The 17181-nt window shown below is 40.3% G+C and overlaps 1 protein-coding gene across 4 annotated transcripts in view; it reads right to left on the bottom strand.

Annotated features, from left to right (window-relative positions):
• Positions 1-17181, bottom strand: part of LOC122809727 (anillin-like) — a 1124352-nt gene that overhangs the window by 114301 nt on the left and 992870 nt on the right. For 3 of the 4 annotated variants that reach the window (XM_044081431.1, XM_044081433.1, XM_044081432.1), the window contains exon 20: positions 15970-16023. The exons of the other annotated variant lie outside the window; for it this stretch is intronic. In XM_044081431.1, coding sequence (XP_043937366.1) covers positions 15970-16023 — 54 coding nt within the window. The remainder of the gene's footprint in view (positions 1-15969; positions 16024-17181) is intronic. 4 annotated transcript variants of the gene reach the window in all.

Genomic DNA, 17181 nt, shown 5'->3' with positions numbered 1-17181 from the left:
TGCGAGTTACAAACCCTGGGGAGACGAGCAGGGTCTTGGTCATGAGAAAAAGTTTGAAGTGTTAACATCTTGAAACTGGGCACCAGAAGAAAGGTGTTGAGAAAGGAAAGATCTAAGACTGGTCGTCAAGAACCCTCTTTCCTGGGGACCAGAAACATCCCAAAAGTGAAATATCTTGAGAGGAAAGAACTGGCTGAAAAAAGCCCTGATCCAAATGATCCTGAAGGATCGAAGGAAGCAGATAATTGGTATGGAAGAAGTTGAAAAATGCCTGCAAAAGGGAGAAAAGACTTCCATAACATTTTGTAACCCTTTTTGATAATGGAGAGAACCAACTGATCTATGGTGATCTGTTGCCAAACTGGAAAGGACAAGGACAGTCTTTGAGAAAGAGGCATCTGGACTAAGGGAAGAGATGGAAGGTAGCCACAGGGAAGCAGGTTTTTCTGGAAAGGAGGGTATGTAACTTTTAGAATCCTGCCATGGTTTCTCAGGAAACCTATCTTTGGAGAGATGCTTACCTTTATTAGGCTTGTCTTTGTGGTCTCCTAACTAAAGGACATGGTTTGGAAGGATAATTCCCCTGATGCTTTGGGACAGGGGAAAGGAACATTTGCTTCTGGTTTTGTATCACCTTACCACTGTCTTCTTTAAAAATTCTGAGTATTCAAAGAGGAGCCTGGTTTTAACATCCTCAGGAAGGGTCTGGAGCCTAAGACAAAAATAACTGCTGATGACTTACCCAAAAACTCAACCACCCAGGAAAAAGCATCATCAGCAAAGCTACACTTGATAGCCTGTCTAGATTCCCGAGAAGCAGAACTAAGCAAGGACAAAGCAGAGGCCTTATCAGAATCAGGCACATTGCTTAAAACATACCCAAGCTGAGAAAAAGAGAGAAGCATCTCTCATCATGCAAGTCTGATGGCTAATGGCACTAAAGGCCAAAGTATCACAAGTATACACTTTCTTGAAAATCTGTTCATAGCTCTATCTTTATCAGCAGGAAAGACTTTAGGGGAAGAGTGTAACTTAGTAAGCTTGCCTATAGAAAGAGAAATAACAGAAGGATCAGAGGAGGGAGTCTTATAAAACATTCTGATCCTCAGGAACATTATAAAATATATCAGCGTTTTTTTAGGAGGAGGAGGCTGAGATACAGCATGCTGACAGGCAGACAGAAAAGTTTCCAATCGTTTTTTTCAGAACTGGAAGAATAGCAGAGGGCTTGGGAGTCTCCATCTGATGTAAACCATAATACCTATGCTGAGCATCATATATTTTAGAACTCTCCCAGTGGAAGTGTTACAGCATTTTGCTACAGTATCCCCAAAAGAAAATTCTTCTATGGTGGAATCAGGGGAAGCAGTATCCTCCTCATCTGAAGGCACAGTTATAGGAGAATGAATATGAAAAGGCAAAGATTCATCAGGATACAGGTCCTTATCTTTTGAAGAATCCCTATGCCTGTTTAAAGGAGCAGAGGGAAAAAGACCGAACAGCAGAAGACACCTGAAAATGCTGAGGGGGGTGGGGGTTTCAGAGAAATGAGCTTTAGAGACTCCCTGTGTGCAGTTTTGCCATTCTTGTTGAGGGTCTCTTGCCACAGGAGAAATGTACTTAGTCATTTGCTTCTTTTTAGTGGGGATGTCAGCCTACAAAAATACTGGAGGGTCAGTGTCTTGATGTACCTCAATTAGGAAACCAGGTACTTCCTCACAGACAAATATTTGAGTAATACCCCCCCCCCCAGCCCTTCAGAAATAACCAGCCTCAGCTCCCCTCTACTTGTCAGCATCAAATTTTAATCATCCCCAGAGGATGTGTGAGTGGGCTGCTCCACATTGGCCTTTGACAGGGTCAAAAAAGTGGGAGTTGGTGTCAGAACCAGGCAGTGTGAGGTCTCATCATCTGACTTAAATTTCTTAGACTTCTTTTTGCGGATACTGGATGTCAGGGTGGGAAAACTCAACTGACACTATGCCTTGGGCAAGAGGCTTAAGACGCTCCTTCTCTAAGTAAACCACTAGAGAAGACAGATGACTATGAGAGGTCTTAGGGTAAATGTAACACTCCCCATGGTTATGCTTCACTCCCAAGAAAAAAAAAACTTATCGTGATGGTTCTTATGTGGAATCTATCTCCCATAATTATATTTCCCTTTCCTGGAAGATATGCACTTAAAAGTATAATAAATGAACAAAAAAGGAAGGGTCTGCAACAGGACACTTATCTGCTCAAAGACTTGGTCATCAACTCAGACATATGACCAACAGACTGAAGACTAAACATGCATTCGTACTGGTGGCAAAGTTGTCTTGAGATTTTAGCATATGTACATCCTTTATGTACCTCACAGCTTCAAGCTTGGGTCATGTGTCAAATGCACAGTGCTCAGAAGGCCCAGGCTTCGATATGCTAGCTGGCTGTATGGTTACCTGGGTCTATATTAAAACATCGAAAAATGAAAACCGTGAATGCCTAAAGAGCGAAAGAAATGGAACCTTGAGCTTGCTATTGTGGGGGGCGCAGCCCCGCTAAATATATATTCCAACTCCGAGATCGCATTACAGTGAGGAAAAGGCAAATATTTAAATCTTCACTGTACCGTGATCTGACAAACAGCACTTCAAGGTACTGTTTTTTTTCGCTCTTTAGGTGTTCACGGTTCTGCTCTTTCGGTCTTGTAAAATAGACCCAGTTACCCTTTTGCAGGATATCCCTTTTGTAAGGAATACTACAGTTTTGATCTAGGAAGGACATATGCATGCAAGAAAATGAGCCATGGAGTAAGCAAGCAAATGTTAATCACTCCAGCCTTGAGAGGGTTGGTAGACATCTTTAACAGCATGAAGCACAGACAGACCTGAGTTGTTGATATGACAGATAAGGGAAGAGAGTCATAGCAATCATTTTATATGTCACGGAAACATTCTTTGTCAAGACAAAAGAAGGCACAGGGCACAAAGATTGGAGAAAATCTTTGGGGGTGAAAGCCAGACCCAATGCGTGTCACTTGGAGGGGACTCTACAGTCCAACACACCTTTGATCACCACATTCAAATTCTTTAAGCTAAATGCGTTGGCCACCAGTCCAGTGCAAATTGTATTTTTAAAAGCATGGGATGTAAGGAGAATCCCCACTACAGTACCCCAATGATCAGGTCACTGAACTAAGAGAGACTCTGGAGTCACTCACTCATCAGTGAAGTACATTAGCCAAAAGAACAAACAAGAGACTTCAAAAAGGAGACAGGCTTTTCCTCCTTACAAAGGAGTGCAGTCTCCTTAGAATAAACCTACAAATATTCCCTCAAACTATGTTCCTTTCTTTTACCACCTCTCAATTCATTTTCTGTAAAGTAGCAAGGAAGGTTTTCATCTTTGTATATTAGTGACTGTGAATGGTGATAAATAACTAGCAAAGGCAGAGGTTAGAAAAACAACAAGTAGCAAAGGTCTAAATAAGGCAAACTAATATTCTTGTTTGGGTATTTTTGTTCACACGAACACATCACACATTTCAGAAGTTAAGGCTTTTCCTTTGGAATCAAACTTACCCAACTTGCTAGTTAAGGCCACTAGAATAGAATCCAGACGCAGCAAGAGGCAAGAAAAAACTTGAAACAACTGTGGTTATCACACCCTTTAACCCACAAGCAATGGATGCTGGTGTACACCCATAAAAGACAATGCTTCCATAAATGTTGATGTCAGAGACTTTATGGACGGTGCAAATGCATAGGAAGATGGTCCCCTTACATGGGCTGACTTTAAAAGCTTCTCTGAAGAAAAGCTAGTACCTGGATCTGGTTAACAAATGTAAGGAAAAGTAAACACACAAAATAAAAAAATGGAAGGTGTACAGCATGTGCACAAAGACAAAAATACATGCAGACTATCTCTATTACTACCACTAAGCTTGCGAAGAACTGCACAATGCATTTCCAACATAATTCAGGGCACCTTGTTGGGACACAGTCAGTCAATTTATTAGATGCAAGTTTACTGGATTCACTACTGAAACGGAATCATGAGTTCCTGGCTGAAAAGTCTGGTCTTGCAAGCCTTTTCCAGTTATGTCTAGTGTCTCACAAAACATGCTTATTCCGTCCTTTTTTCACCTCAGAACACTCCACACATGTAATACTTATGACGGGTAGTGAAGTGACATGGGGTGGCACAGCCAGTCTGAAATTTAAATGCATGCTTTTATAGGACAGATACCAGGGAAAAGCCCGGTTTCATTTTTGCAATAGGTGTTTGGATTCTTTCACTTCTGACTGGATATTAAACAGAAGAGCACCAGGACCAGCAGTAGAGATACTGGTTTATTATATTTTTCACAGCACCACCTTCAGAATTGTACCTGAGCGGATTTAATCATCCCAGATTACGGTAGCATTTAGAATTGCTGTGGGGGGTGGGGGAGTAGAATTTATAATTTTGACGTGAAGCTTGATTTTAAGTATTTCAGCTATAGTTAGAAAATTAGCTAAAGTGTTACCTGATACATAACCAATTTTAAGAGCATCTTACTAAGCCAAATTCTAGCAGAAGGGGATACCAAATGGCTTTTTTTGGCAAAACATTTCTTCAGGAGGGAAGTTTTAGATTTGTCCACTTCCCAACAGTGTGGGACAAGGAATGCACTGGTCTTACCTCCTGAATCTTTTCCTAACCTGTGCAGTGAGGATGACAAAAAACTGAAAAAGGTGGGAGAGAAATTTTCAGAAATAAAGGTAGTAACTCTTCAGCAGTGAAAAAACAGTGGAAGATTGTGTGTGTGTGTGTGTGTGTGTGTGTGTGTGTGTGTGGGGGGGGGTTCTTGGTAATTCCAATACTTTGGAAGATATAAAATTACAGAAAACTGCTAATGTAACTACATATACAGCCTGGAGACAGCAGGGGTTTAAGAACCAAAAACTATTGGACTATCAATACTCATAGCATTTTGGCTTTCATTCTCTCATCTGTGACCCAAAAAGGTTTGCTATCATACATCGCCAACATCAAACAATTCTCATGCTGTGGCTATACCACCAGCTAAGCAGGAATCTTGCATACAAGTACTCGTGGGTACCACTCAACTCTTCTGGGGAGAAGTTTGGAAGAATCACTTAGTTCACACTATAAGGAGAAGCTTGTCTACTTGGCCATGTAAAATTTTGTAGTGCTGGACCTTTTTCCTCTTGCGAGATGCACACCTCCTCCTCTGAGAACGGGCCGTGAAAAGGAACATGCTGACAGCATGCCAGCTGCAAGACTTGGGTCTCCAGATGTACTAATGACCCCTCCCCCTTCCTGGGTTAGCAGAACACCGGTTTATGTCAGCTCTATTGGTCAATTTGATTAGCTGAACTAGTAAAGGAAAACCACAGAGGCAATATCATTCCTTTTAGGCCTCTACAACATTTTGATAAATAAATAATGGTTGGGGAGGTGGGAGGAAAGACCTGTCATCCAAGAGGCAGAGAATACATTTACTGCCCACACTCCTTTGCAACTGCACCTGAAAATCTCCTCAGCTGGCACTTTTTTGATGCAAATGAGTCTAGCCTGGGTATTCGCCATCTCTTCATTAGATCCTGAACCATACTATAATCAGGTGGATGTATTCAGCTTGTCTGCTGCTGCATTCAGGTGTGAGGGGTGTAGGATTCCAGCAGATAACTATCTAAGTGAAAGATTGTGTTAAAATGTCATTATTCCGAGCCTACTGTAACGTACAAATGAATACTTTTCTTACTACTATACCACATATTACTGTAAGATCTATATCATTCAGGATTTTTGGCTGGAAATTATTCTTACAGCATTCAGAGATAGAGTGAGGGCCATCTTTTTTTTTTCAAGCAGATATGCCTTGCTGGCTGTGGACAAGCTGCAGGTGCCCTGTACAGATAACACAGTCAGATCCCAGTTGGCTGCGATCAAATTGCTTGTGCCCACTGGCAGCACAAATGGCATCCTCTGATTTCTTAGTAGCTGCTGAGACCACCATTTCACTGCCACCTGATGGAGGGAATCGGGTATTATCTTCTTGTTCAATGGGTCACTGCACAACTCCCAAAGGCTTTTTAGATACCAATGGTGGTTCTTCTTGGGCTTCCTGGCCAGCACCACCATCAGGATGGAAACTGAAAAGTAACCTAGTGCATAAAGGAACACACAGGTTAAAGCAGTCACTTGGCTCTGGAAGAAATGACTGAATTGCTTTGAACTGTTCTGTGCACAGTAAGGCTCCCAAGGAGGTTCTCCTGGGCTATGCCTTGGTTTGTAAATGTTCTGGAAAAATCTTTTTCTGTTATGGCACTACACAGTACTTTCATGGCACTTTGCATACCTGTTGTTGAAACCTAAATTCTTCCAGATGTGGCTAAATATGTGTGTCATAGGTTCTAAGGTGTTGTTGAGCATTTGTTAAATACTCTGTGCAGTGCCTGCAGAACAAAGGGCAAGGAAAACAACTGGAAATGCAAAGTGATTTTCCCAGGAAGGACAGTTATCGGTTTAGTCTGGAAGACAGGCTGAACTGACAGACTGATGATGTACTTGGATGTACACCCTAATGTGTTCATAAACTGTAGCGAGAGAGATGGTGTGGGTATAGATCACTCAGACATGCTTATACACAGAGGTAGGAAAGCATTTGTACAGCCTAGTGGTGAAGGATGCAAAGCTTTGGAAGCTAAACCAGATACTGGTCCTTCTGCAGCAGACGTCTCAAATGTAGGGACTGCTGCACGGGTGAAACATATGATGAACATTAAATGTTTCATTGAATACATAGTCATTTTCCCTCCATCTTTCCAATCATTTTTAAATAACCCACTTTATCCTTTTAAGGGGTGGCGTAATGCTGGGGCATACCTAAGCAGCTAATGGGCATAAGCACTGATTGCAGAATGCACACTTGCATTTACTGGCACAATCTACACACACCAATTTGCCTACTGCATGTTTCTGAAAGGAAAATCCAAAAGGAGACTGGTAACAGGAAAACTCCACACAAAGCACCCAGTCAAGAATCGAACTAGAGATGATCTTGCTGTGAGAAATGGCACTATTTACATCATCGCAACATCTAGTTTCTTAATGATTTGTTGGGGAAGGGAGGGAATACCCAATAATAGATTTCTTTTTTTTGCTGCAATGGTTGCTACCACTGTCTGGCTGTGGAGGGAGCTGATGATCAACAATCAACCTATTTCTTCCCCAACTCCAGGGAAATTGTCATCTGGAAAGACCATCATTCAGACAGCCATCAGGGATGGTTTGGGGTTCGGTTCTCTCATTTTCCCCATCCATAATGTATGCACACAGTGAGGCAGAGGGAAGGGGCATGCATGGTATTTCAGCTGAGGATGTACTCTAACTTCTGCAATGGGCACTCCCCTCCAAGCATCTCTGCCCAACCGCCCAAGGACAAGCAATGAGGTTCCTGGTCTCCACAATGAAGTTAGCACTGCCCAGTGTGCCTCAAGTGTGAACAACCCTTCCCTTCCCCCAGGTCAGCAGAGTGAGCCATACCCCTTCACTCTTGCTCCTCCCTGATTGGCTCCTTCAGTGACAGGGCTACTAGCCAGTCAGCTGACTTACATTCAGAAAAATCTAGCCCAAGTGGCAAGGAGATAGGCAATCCAAACAGAGCTTTGTCCAAGGGTACATTAAGAAGTGATCTTTTAAAATTCTCTGGCAAAGGCTGGATTCTCAGTCATGAGTACCAGGCTCCCTCTTGAATGTTAGTACTCATAATGCAGAATGCTGACATGCCAAAAAAATTTATAACTGGGGGGGGGGGTGTCTCAAAAAAATCAATGCTTCTTATAAAAATCTTTCATTTCTAATGAAGTTGTAGCTGGCACTTGAAAATAACCTTCTAGACAACACACACAGGACTTATGAGATCTATGAGGTACATTCACCTGAGGACCATTTCTAGACTGGAGTATGCTGAATCAGTATTGACTAGGCCTAAGTAACATTCAGCAACATGCAGAAGTATTCTTAAGCAAAGCATCAGTTACCAAACATTGATGATTGGATCTCTGCCAGCACATGTATTTATTTGTGCAGTGAAGGACTTGCTGGCAAGGAGATGGTCGACAAAAATAATAAATGGGGCTGGAGTCTAATTATAAACCACATCTGCCTCATGCCCCCACCTAGGAAATGAGATCTTTAAATCCCAAGCAAAAATAACTCAAATGTATGAGTTTTGTAAACTTAACAGGCTCTTCTGAAAAGTGTACCATTGACTATTACTTAGAATTTCCCATCTCATCAGATGCTGGTGACACTTATTTCACCTTTCTGAAAGGCTTCGTCCATCTTGTACTGGTTTAGCCAGAGGTCGATGGCATCTTATTTTTGTTCTCATTCTCTGCATCTTTCCCGTCAGGTTTTTTCTTCTGCGGGTCTATATTGCATTCTTTCATAACAGCAATCCCTCTAAACTCATACATATTACCCAAATACTCATTTTCCCTTTAGCAGTCTGCAGTCAATACTCTTTTTGGCCTGAGTGATTCCACTTGTTCTGCAAAATTTTAACCTTTGTCATTCCTTCTAAATAATTTCCCATCTGCCCTGCTCCCTTTCTACCATATTTTCAACTCCATTTTCATTTTATTTCACCCAATAGCTATCCCTTCTAAATGAATTTCTATCTTCTGTAACAGCACAAATCATATCCACTACTCATTCCTTAATCTCTCTTTAACAGACACATAGGAAAGCACCAGTCTCTCATTTTTATACTTCCCTGCATCGTCAGCCTAGTTTTTATTGGTGCATGATCTAAACTATTCAATTAAATATACATACTCATGTGAAATACAATTTCATTTCAAGCTAACCCAGTTATTGCATCTTGGGGAATATGTAAATTCTAAGCTCCTGTGACTGAATTAATATCTTCCATATGAAATACATCTTTAGAAATCTACCCTCTTTTGTTAAATTTCCCTTCTAGGTCACCTCTGATACATCCTAACAATTGCAAATCAAGTTCCTCCCCCATCCAAAAATATTCTCTAAATAAAATATTCTCTCAAAATTCTTATAAGTTCCCTTAGCAGTAGTTTTAAGTGGAATATAAATAGATGGCAGAGTAATGTCTCTCTCCTGCCAATAACCTTTCATGCCACAAATTTACAATTATTGTAATTTTCTTCCATCACTACTGGAGTCCCTCTCACAATCAGTATTACTGCTCTTTTACTTTCTCCCTGATAATCTACTGAATGTCCACCCTGAAATCCTGCTAAATTCACTTGCCCATTTCTACCTAAATGCATCTCCTGTACCAATGACTAAATACACCTTACACTTCTTAATTTAAATTAGTACTCTGCTTTTTGTCTATACCTGTATGGCCATTTACATTGTGTTAATTTTTTCAAAGCAACCATTCTAAATAAAAGACATTACTTCCAGATACTGTATGTGACAGTTCTCTTGAAGCTTAGATGCACACACTAATGTTTGGCAGGCTGATCTTCTGATCTTGTGTGTAGTGGCTTCTTCTCATCTCGAGTTGAACCCACATCACATTTTCCAGACTTTTCATTTCACTTGTCACTCAAGAAAAACTAAAAACATTTTCAAAAATCCCAACTCGTTTCAACCAACAGCAAACTCACAAAACTATATATCTTTCAAAAAGGAAGTTTACCCATCCAAATAGGAATAGCTGTCCCAAACCAGTTGCTGTACTTAATGGCATTACTTATTTTACAAGTTCTCTTCTGCATGGTGTACAGCAAATCATTGTACACAAAAACACTAGTGTCCTCATTTTTTTAATACTTCCCCCTTCTGCCACAATTCTGTTCAGAGCACCATTTTCTGCTGGTATGACTCTACCTTTAGTAATATTGATCTCAGCTGCTTTCTCATAGTCAATATTTGGAGCACATGCACAACAAGCCAACTCAATTCACAAATTCTGTTGTAGTACACCAGCCCAGTTATTTGTATTTTCATAGATTTAGTGCAAGTTATTACTTTCATCTTCTCTGGTAACTTATCTTCTAACTAAACTTTTTTAAACCACTCCAAGAAACCTCATGTTCAAGTCTTTCCTTCATTTCAGTCTCTGATTTCTGCTCATCTGAATAGCTAGTTGCAACCACTACTTTTAATGGCCTTTTGTTATCTGACTTTATATATTTCTCTGTAGTCTCTCACTTGTTTTAAACACCTCTGATGCACCTGATCTTTTTTTCATCTAAATTACTGGAACCAATCTCCTTTACTAAAGCTGAAGCTTGAACTGCTTTTTGCTGAGCAGCTTCCCAGACACATTTTCTTCTTTTCTAGTTGAATTTCTCTTTTTCAGTCATCTTTGCTGGCATCTAGGCAGTATAAGTATGTCAGTAATTGAATTTTACTCAACTTTTTAACTTTTACTGGCTTTCTTAACTTCTGTGTTTTCACACACACGATCTCTCAATGTGTTATTCAGTGCGCAGCCATCTTGGAAGTCCAACTGCACATTTCTGTCCATCATGACTCTGGGTAAAGAAGTTGAAAGCTTGGGTATCATGGAAGACTAAAAGAATACGTCAGCCTTAAATGGTACTGCCAAATAAACAAAAAATCAACACATATGACAGCTGTCAGTGACTCAAACCACCAACATTTCAGTGGAGCACAATCAACCACTGATATGAGGAATGATTTCCAAAATCCATATTCATGAAGCGTGACTTCAGATAAGCTCGTCTCTTGGAAGAAATGGAGTGTCATTTTACTTTTCCATTATAAATAATCCAATAAAAAAAAACTTGTTTAAATACATCTTTGCCCTAACTCAGTAAAAAAATAGTCATGTTTTCTGTGAGTTAATGAAAAAAATGACTCCAGAACCACTTTTCCAGGTAGGACAATCAAGAATTATTTCTTTTTACCCACTAAATTCAACTTAGTCTTGGACTCGCATGTGTAACAGTCAAAGGAAGCCTTATACAGTCTAGTGATGTAGCTTAAGAGACTAAACACCTTAAAATCCTTTACTTGGGAGCCAAATATCAGGAAGAATTAGTGCCAGTTGCACTTACCTTACTGGGAAATGCTTTTTGTCACCAAAAATAATCTTCATAATAATAGTTTAATTTAGCAAAAGAAAATAACGACATAGATATAAACAACTTCAAATATTTAAACAGGCTTCTTAAAAAAGGGGTAGGATAGCAGGGAAAGGCTTTGGATACCTATTCCCTTTAAAAGCATGCCTACACCTGTGCAGAAGAAAACATCTGTTCACAGATTCTTCTGAAGCTTAACTCCTAGCAGCTACGGCCCATTGAATTAAACAGCCATTAAGATCTCTTGAGTTAAATATAAAGGAAGGTGCATCTGAAGACCAAAATTCGTCCAGTAAGACAGCCAGTACAGGCAGGCACAATGCCAGTCTTTTAGCAGAGAACATGCGCTTGAAAAAGTACACTTCAGAAAAACCAATTAACTGCCATGTGTACTATCAAGTAATTCTACAGTGCTTCATACTTGACTCCTTGGGCCAGCATACAACAAACAAATATGCCGAAGAAGAAAGCTTTATGGAATGCAGAATATGTTCAAATGGTGACTTCATTTTTTGATCCAATGCTGATACTACATTTGTTTACACCCATTCCACTCATTTGTGAACTTCCTCAAATGACCTCCACTCACTGCAAATGTGTTAATATGCTCTAAGGCTCCAGTTCTCTCAGTGAATTCTTCCATCTTGCCAGCCATAAACTGTCACCCACTAGCCTCTTCTCCACCTCTTTTCAACTCAAGCAATCCAAGGAAAACTTGAATTGCCTTCAATGCTCCAGCAGATACATGAAAGATTAAAATTTAATTTTATCCTCTAGTCCTCTGCTCCTCTTACCCTTTTACTAACTAAACAGTTTCCTAATTCCTTCTAGAAGGCTGGAAGTAGTAATAAATGCAAGGGCACCGAGAGGACTTAAAAGCATTCACGATAGGAACAAACATGAAATGGAACAGAGCAGGAGTGAATTCAGGAAAGGAAGACTACTACTGATAGACTAGTGACCACAGAGCCACCATTATACTTAATTTCAAGAAGTTGAAGGTCTAATCTAATACTCTAAATGTTGCATGAGCACAAGAATTCTGCTAGGTAATCAAATGACTTATTCCTTGGAAAAGGAAGCCCATTCTACAGATGAGTATGCAAGGGTTTGAAGTAATGGCTGCAGGACATATGGAGAATGTCAGCAGAACGGAACCTTTGGAGAAGTTAGGGGAAAAGCAGACAATCGATGAGGCAGTAAATAGCAAACAAAGGAAGGGGGGAGGGGTGTGACAAAGGTAGATACTGCCAAGCCCAGCTATCTGGAATTTTATAAATAATTACATACCATTTGTGAATATCAATGTGAATAGCAACATGACTGCCCACAGTGGTGCAGCGGTTAGCATTGTCGCCTCACAGCAAGATGTTTTCCGGTTCGATTCTCAACTGGAGCACCTTCCTGACAGTCTGCATGTCCTTCCTGTGGTCGATTGAGTTTTAAAAACATGCAGGTAGGTGCGTGCGTGGGTGTGTGCACCTTCTGTGAAGGTTGGGTGCCAGGCTAGCAACTCGACACTGTAAAAACTTCACTGCCAATGAATCTATGGACCAGTGATCTGCTGTGGCGACCCCTAACCGGGAAAAGCTGAAAGAGACTTCTGTGAATATCAACATGATTCATATAAGAGGCTTGTGTTACAAATGTATTAGAACTATATGTCATGTATATATCAAAATAGATTTGTACAGACTGGTGTTGAAAAGATAGTTTATAAAGTGCTTGTGCTTAAAATGTAACCACAGCATGCCCTACTGGAATAGAACAGAAATGTATATAACTGTTTAACTGTATAGTTTAACAGTGCAAACTGGAATAGAGGTGGCTAACTTCAGAAAAATAAATTAAATTACTTTACGGCCAGGCCACAAAAAGATGTCATCTTTCAGTTACAGTAGAGCAACAGACACAATGTCTATACTACTGAGTTTTCTGTATCGTCTTGGAAGCATTTTGTTGTTTTATGACTTCCAGCCTGGGAACTAGGAGCCAAATGACAAGCAATGATGTCATTCTGCAAGTTATCCTAGCAGTAATGTTTGAGAACTTTAGAGGCACCAGATTCTGTATTCAGTCTTGGATCTGACAAGATTCATTTACCACACATCTGCCTTGCTCTGAGAAAGTCTAGGGAACAGTATAATTCTTAGGAATATAGAAACAGTTAGTTTAGACATTTTTCTCTATTTGAGACTGTCCTGCAATGTTTTAAATATTTCCTGTGATTTTGAACTTTGATGTCACTGTAATTATATACTGAGCATTTTCTTGTTCTTTTATTTATTAAATATATTTAAACCTTTCACTGTGGCTGATCTTTGTAGAGCTATTTAAGTTCTGAGAGTACTTGCATATTTATTTGGTGACACTGTGGGCCACTGCTAACAGCCTTCTTCTTGGTCAAACTACCAGTTGTATTAAATAGTAATACTACACAGTAAGACTGGACACCCTAAGTAGCTGATGAGTGACTGGTGGCAGTGGAAACTACCTTAGAATCTGGGTAGAAGGGGGCATAGCTAGTAAAGCTATGCCATCCTTTCCTAGGTGTGTGTGTGAGAATCAAACCTCAAAGTGTGTGTGTCAGCTACCTAGGCAGAGACACAAAGCACTGGTTGGACAAAGAGGGTTCTGCATGTCTTGGCTTGGTCACTCAGCAGAGATCTCAACTCTATAGCTGTGCCAGTGGGTAGTCTTACTGGGGATCTGGAGAAAGAGGGAGAAACCAGCCCCAGACTGACTGTGGTCTCTGTGTGCTCTTAAGGGAAATTGCACTTGATGGAGAGCTGCATTTGGAAATACTGTGTGTGTGTGTACTTGTAATCCTCCCAGTGTACGTCCATCCCACTGCTGGGGATTGAGGCTCCTTGATTACTGATCCAGTGGCGGGGCATCACAGGGGGCCACAACATAAAAATAAAATTATCTATTTTACTAAATGGTACACTTTTTTTTTTTGGCAAAGCAGAAAGAAATAATTAATCTGCAGTACTATCCCTTTAACTACATGTTCCATTAATTAGTTCTCCTATTATCCTCAATGTAGTTCAGGGATGTTTTGAACAGGAGCCTATCCTTGCAAAGCAGACAAATTAAATCTTGGATGGAGTGCCAGTTGATCACAGAAAATATACATACAGCTCCCTATCGGTACAGAATCTTCATTTCAACAAAACTCAAATGATCAAACCTATTTCACTGAAAACTTATTTCACAGAAACATGGAAAGTATGGAAGTGTATAAAAAGTATGCAATGGTATAATTTCTTATCACAGGAGTTACTGGGGCTTGCAGAGTAAGTGTGAATTGTGATTATCAGCATCATGTTGTCCTCCCAGATCGGTAGATGTCTGCGTTTGCTTTTGAATATATATATATATATATATATATATATATATATATATATATATATATATATATGGAACCTGGAGAGTCTACCGAAAGCCTGTTTCACCAAAAGTGAAACAGGCTGTCACAGTTTCGTGAAAGCACTTTTTATCGAAAAAAGTGCTTTCGCGAAACTTTCGTAAAAGTACATGGAATCAGGGGGAAGTGGTAGTGGGCGAGATCGGACTACCTTGGAGATAAGGGAATATTCCCTTTTCCCCATTGTAGTACGATCTCAGTGAGAATATAAAAGTAGGGGTGTATGGGGGGCAAGCCCCCCTGCGTAAACATGGTGTGTGTGGGGGGGGGGTTTGTGCGCATTTTACTAAACTGCTTTTTCAGTGAAAGCAGTTTCGGTAAACGGTGTTCAGTAGGATTGGATTCGGACAGTTGGTCTTTCGATCAACTGTCCTAGATCCATATATATAAAACTTAAGGGGGTGGGGTACCCCCCCCTTCCATATGGGGGAGATACAGGAGGACTTGCCCCTCTGCAAAAACATGTTTTTAGGATATTTCTGTTCTCGCTTGTCTTTTCTAATGTCTTCATACTTCATCTCGATTATGACTACATCTTATTCATAAAGCTCTAAGCTCAATTCCATTTTCCATCTATGTTTTGATATTGACTGTTTCGTGAGCTAAATATTGTAGTACATTCTTCCATCTGTAAATATGTTTTGACCATTTCTTACGTGATCTTATTCGCCCAAGGCTGTGCCTGCAAATGGTCCACTGAGATCAGTACACTACCCCAGTAAACAAATACAAATAAAATATGCATTTCTTGTGGTGAAGATTTTCAGAGAAATAGGTTTGACCATTTGAGTTTCATTGTAATGAAGATTCAGTGTTTAAGACAGCCCATACATACACGTGTGGCACGTACACTTTTCTGTAGTTTAGAGGTTCACCAGTTCATGCATGTCTTTAGGATGTGGGAAGGAAGTGGAATGCCCAATAAAAACCTACACAGATACTGGGAGGAGATGAAGGCGTCACATACAAGGCACTCCACCCAAGAACAAAAGTGGTGAACTAAGTCTGTCAAGAAACAATGTTACTCTCACTGCAGTACTGTATGGGGTGGCAAGTCAATTATTTTTGCAGGCTGCAACTCTGATATACTTGAAGCTTATAACTGCTAAGGCAAGTAATACAGAGTGCATGTTTTTCCCCAAACATATACTTTGTAGAATTACTCAGCAAATTAGCAAGTGTCATTTTTATCACTAATGCTTTGACTCTAGATTTATGTAAAGAGAAGCTATTTTGTTAGGTAAGGGTATTAAAGCGACAGAATCTGGTTGACAAGAGAGCGCATACAACAGGGGAACCATCCAACATGTAAGCCCTGTACTGTAAGGGAAGAGGAAGCTGAATGAATTATAACTGCAGTGTTCCAACTTGATGCCCTGATATTCACAGCAAGCAAAAGCAAAGCAATTAGCAGCAGTCACTGAGTTAGCAAGCCATTATCGCAACCTTATCCTGAAACTCATCTCCCAGCAGCTGCCTGGCTTTTCTTTCAAACTTCATCTAGAGTGAGGAAAGGAGACAAAAATCATAGTTATTAGACTATAAACCAGTGAAACAGATTAAACACCCTACACCTTTCCCTAAACAAAGAAAAAGTTAGTTTTGCAAATGGTAGTTTCAGGTACCGAGAACCTTACACTAATTTTCATTGCTGTTACAGACAACCACAATTAAAATACTTCAACTGGGAAGCCAAACTAAAGCAACAAAACATGTGTTTTCATTTGATGCATTCTTGAAGCTTGACAGGTTATGAACTGCAAATGAATTGTCACAGACTCCACTGCTTGGTAGCTGCTGTGTTTGTATGTGGCCCGATGTGTACCTCTTCCAAAGTCCAAGGTGACCAAGACTTGTTCTGTGATCAACTCAGCAGGAGGGAAGAAAGAATAAGCAACTGGAAGTTTGCTTTCCTTCCTTAAGAGGAGAGAATGTGAATTCCCAGTGCAGTAGTAACCCAAACTGGAGGCCCAGAGCCATCCCGTAAACAAAGGAGTTCTGTGATTCCACACAGGAAAAACTTGCATGAATACGAGGGAACATGGGAGCACATATGCAAACCCTCCGCAATCCTGAAAGACTTGCATGCAAATGACGACTAAGAGGAATTAATTTATCACATTCAATGGGAACTTGCATATACATCAGGGTGTATGGGGCACATACAAATTCCTGCATTCAAGGAGTCATAAGTAGATATCCATTAAGGCACATGGCAGCATACATTTGAAATCCCTGCATTCATGGAAGATGTGAGTGCAGGCCAATTCCAACAGGATGTGTGGGATTTGCATTCATAGATGTACTTGCATGCATACATGTAACAGGATGTAGGGAGAAAGCATACAAAAACTCTTCATTTAACCACTGCATTCTGACCTGCCAAAGGAACTAAAAATGCATAAATAAAAGTTGTGTTCTTACTGTTAGCAGTTGATCTATGAGGTAATCCCCACTACTGGATATAGCTTTACTTTCATAAAAATTCACATTTTTCTTGAAAGGTGGTGTTCTTCGTGGAATGCACACCCTTATGATAGTGCATGCCACAACGGCATATACCATACCTGTAAGCATGTAACAAACACTGCACATATTAACTGAAAGGTTGGGAAACTAACCTAACTCCTAATCCTGCAAATATGACCCCAGCCACTA

The sequence above is a fragment of the Protopterus annectens genome, chromosome 8.part0 (assembly GCF_019279795.1).
Source record: "Protopterus annectens isolate FY-2018-M chromosome 8.part0, PAN1.0, whole genome shotgun sequence".
Taxonomy (NCBI): Eukaryota; Metazoa; Chordata; order Ceratodontiformes; family Protopteridae; genus Protopterus; species Protopterus annectens.
This window is presented reverse-complemented; position numbering and strand designations above follow the sequence as displayed.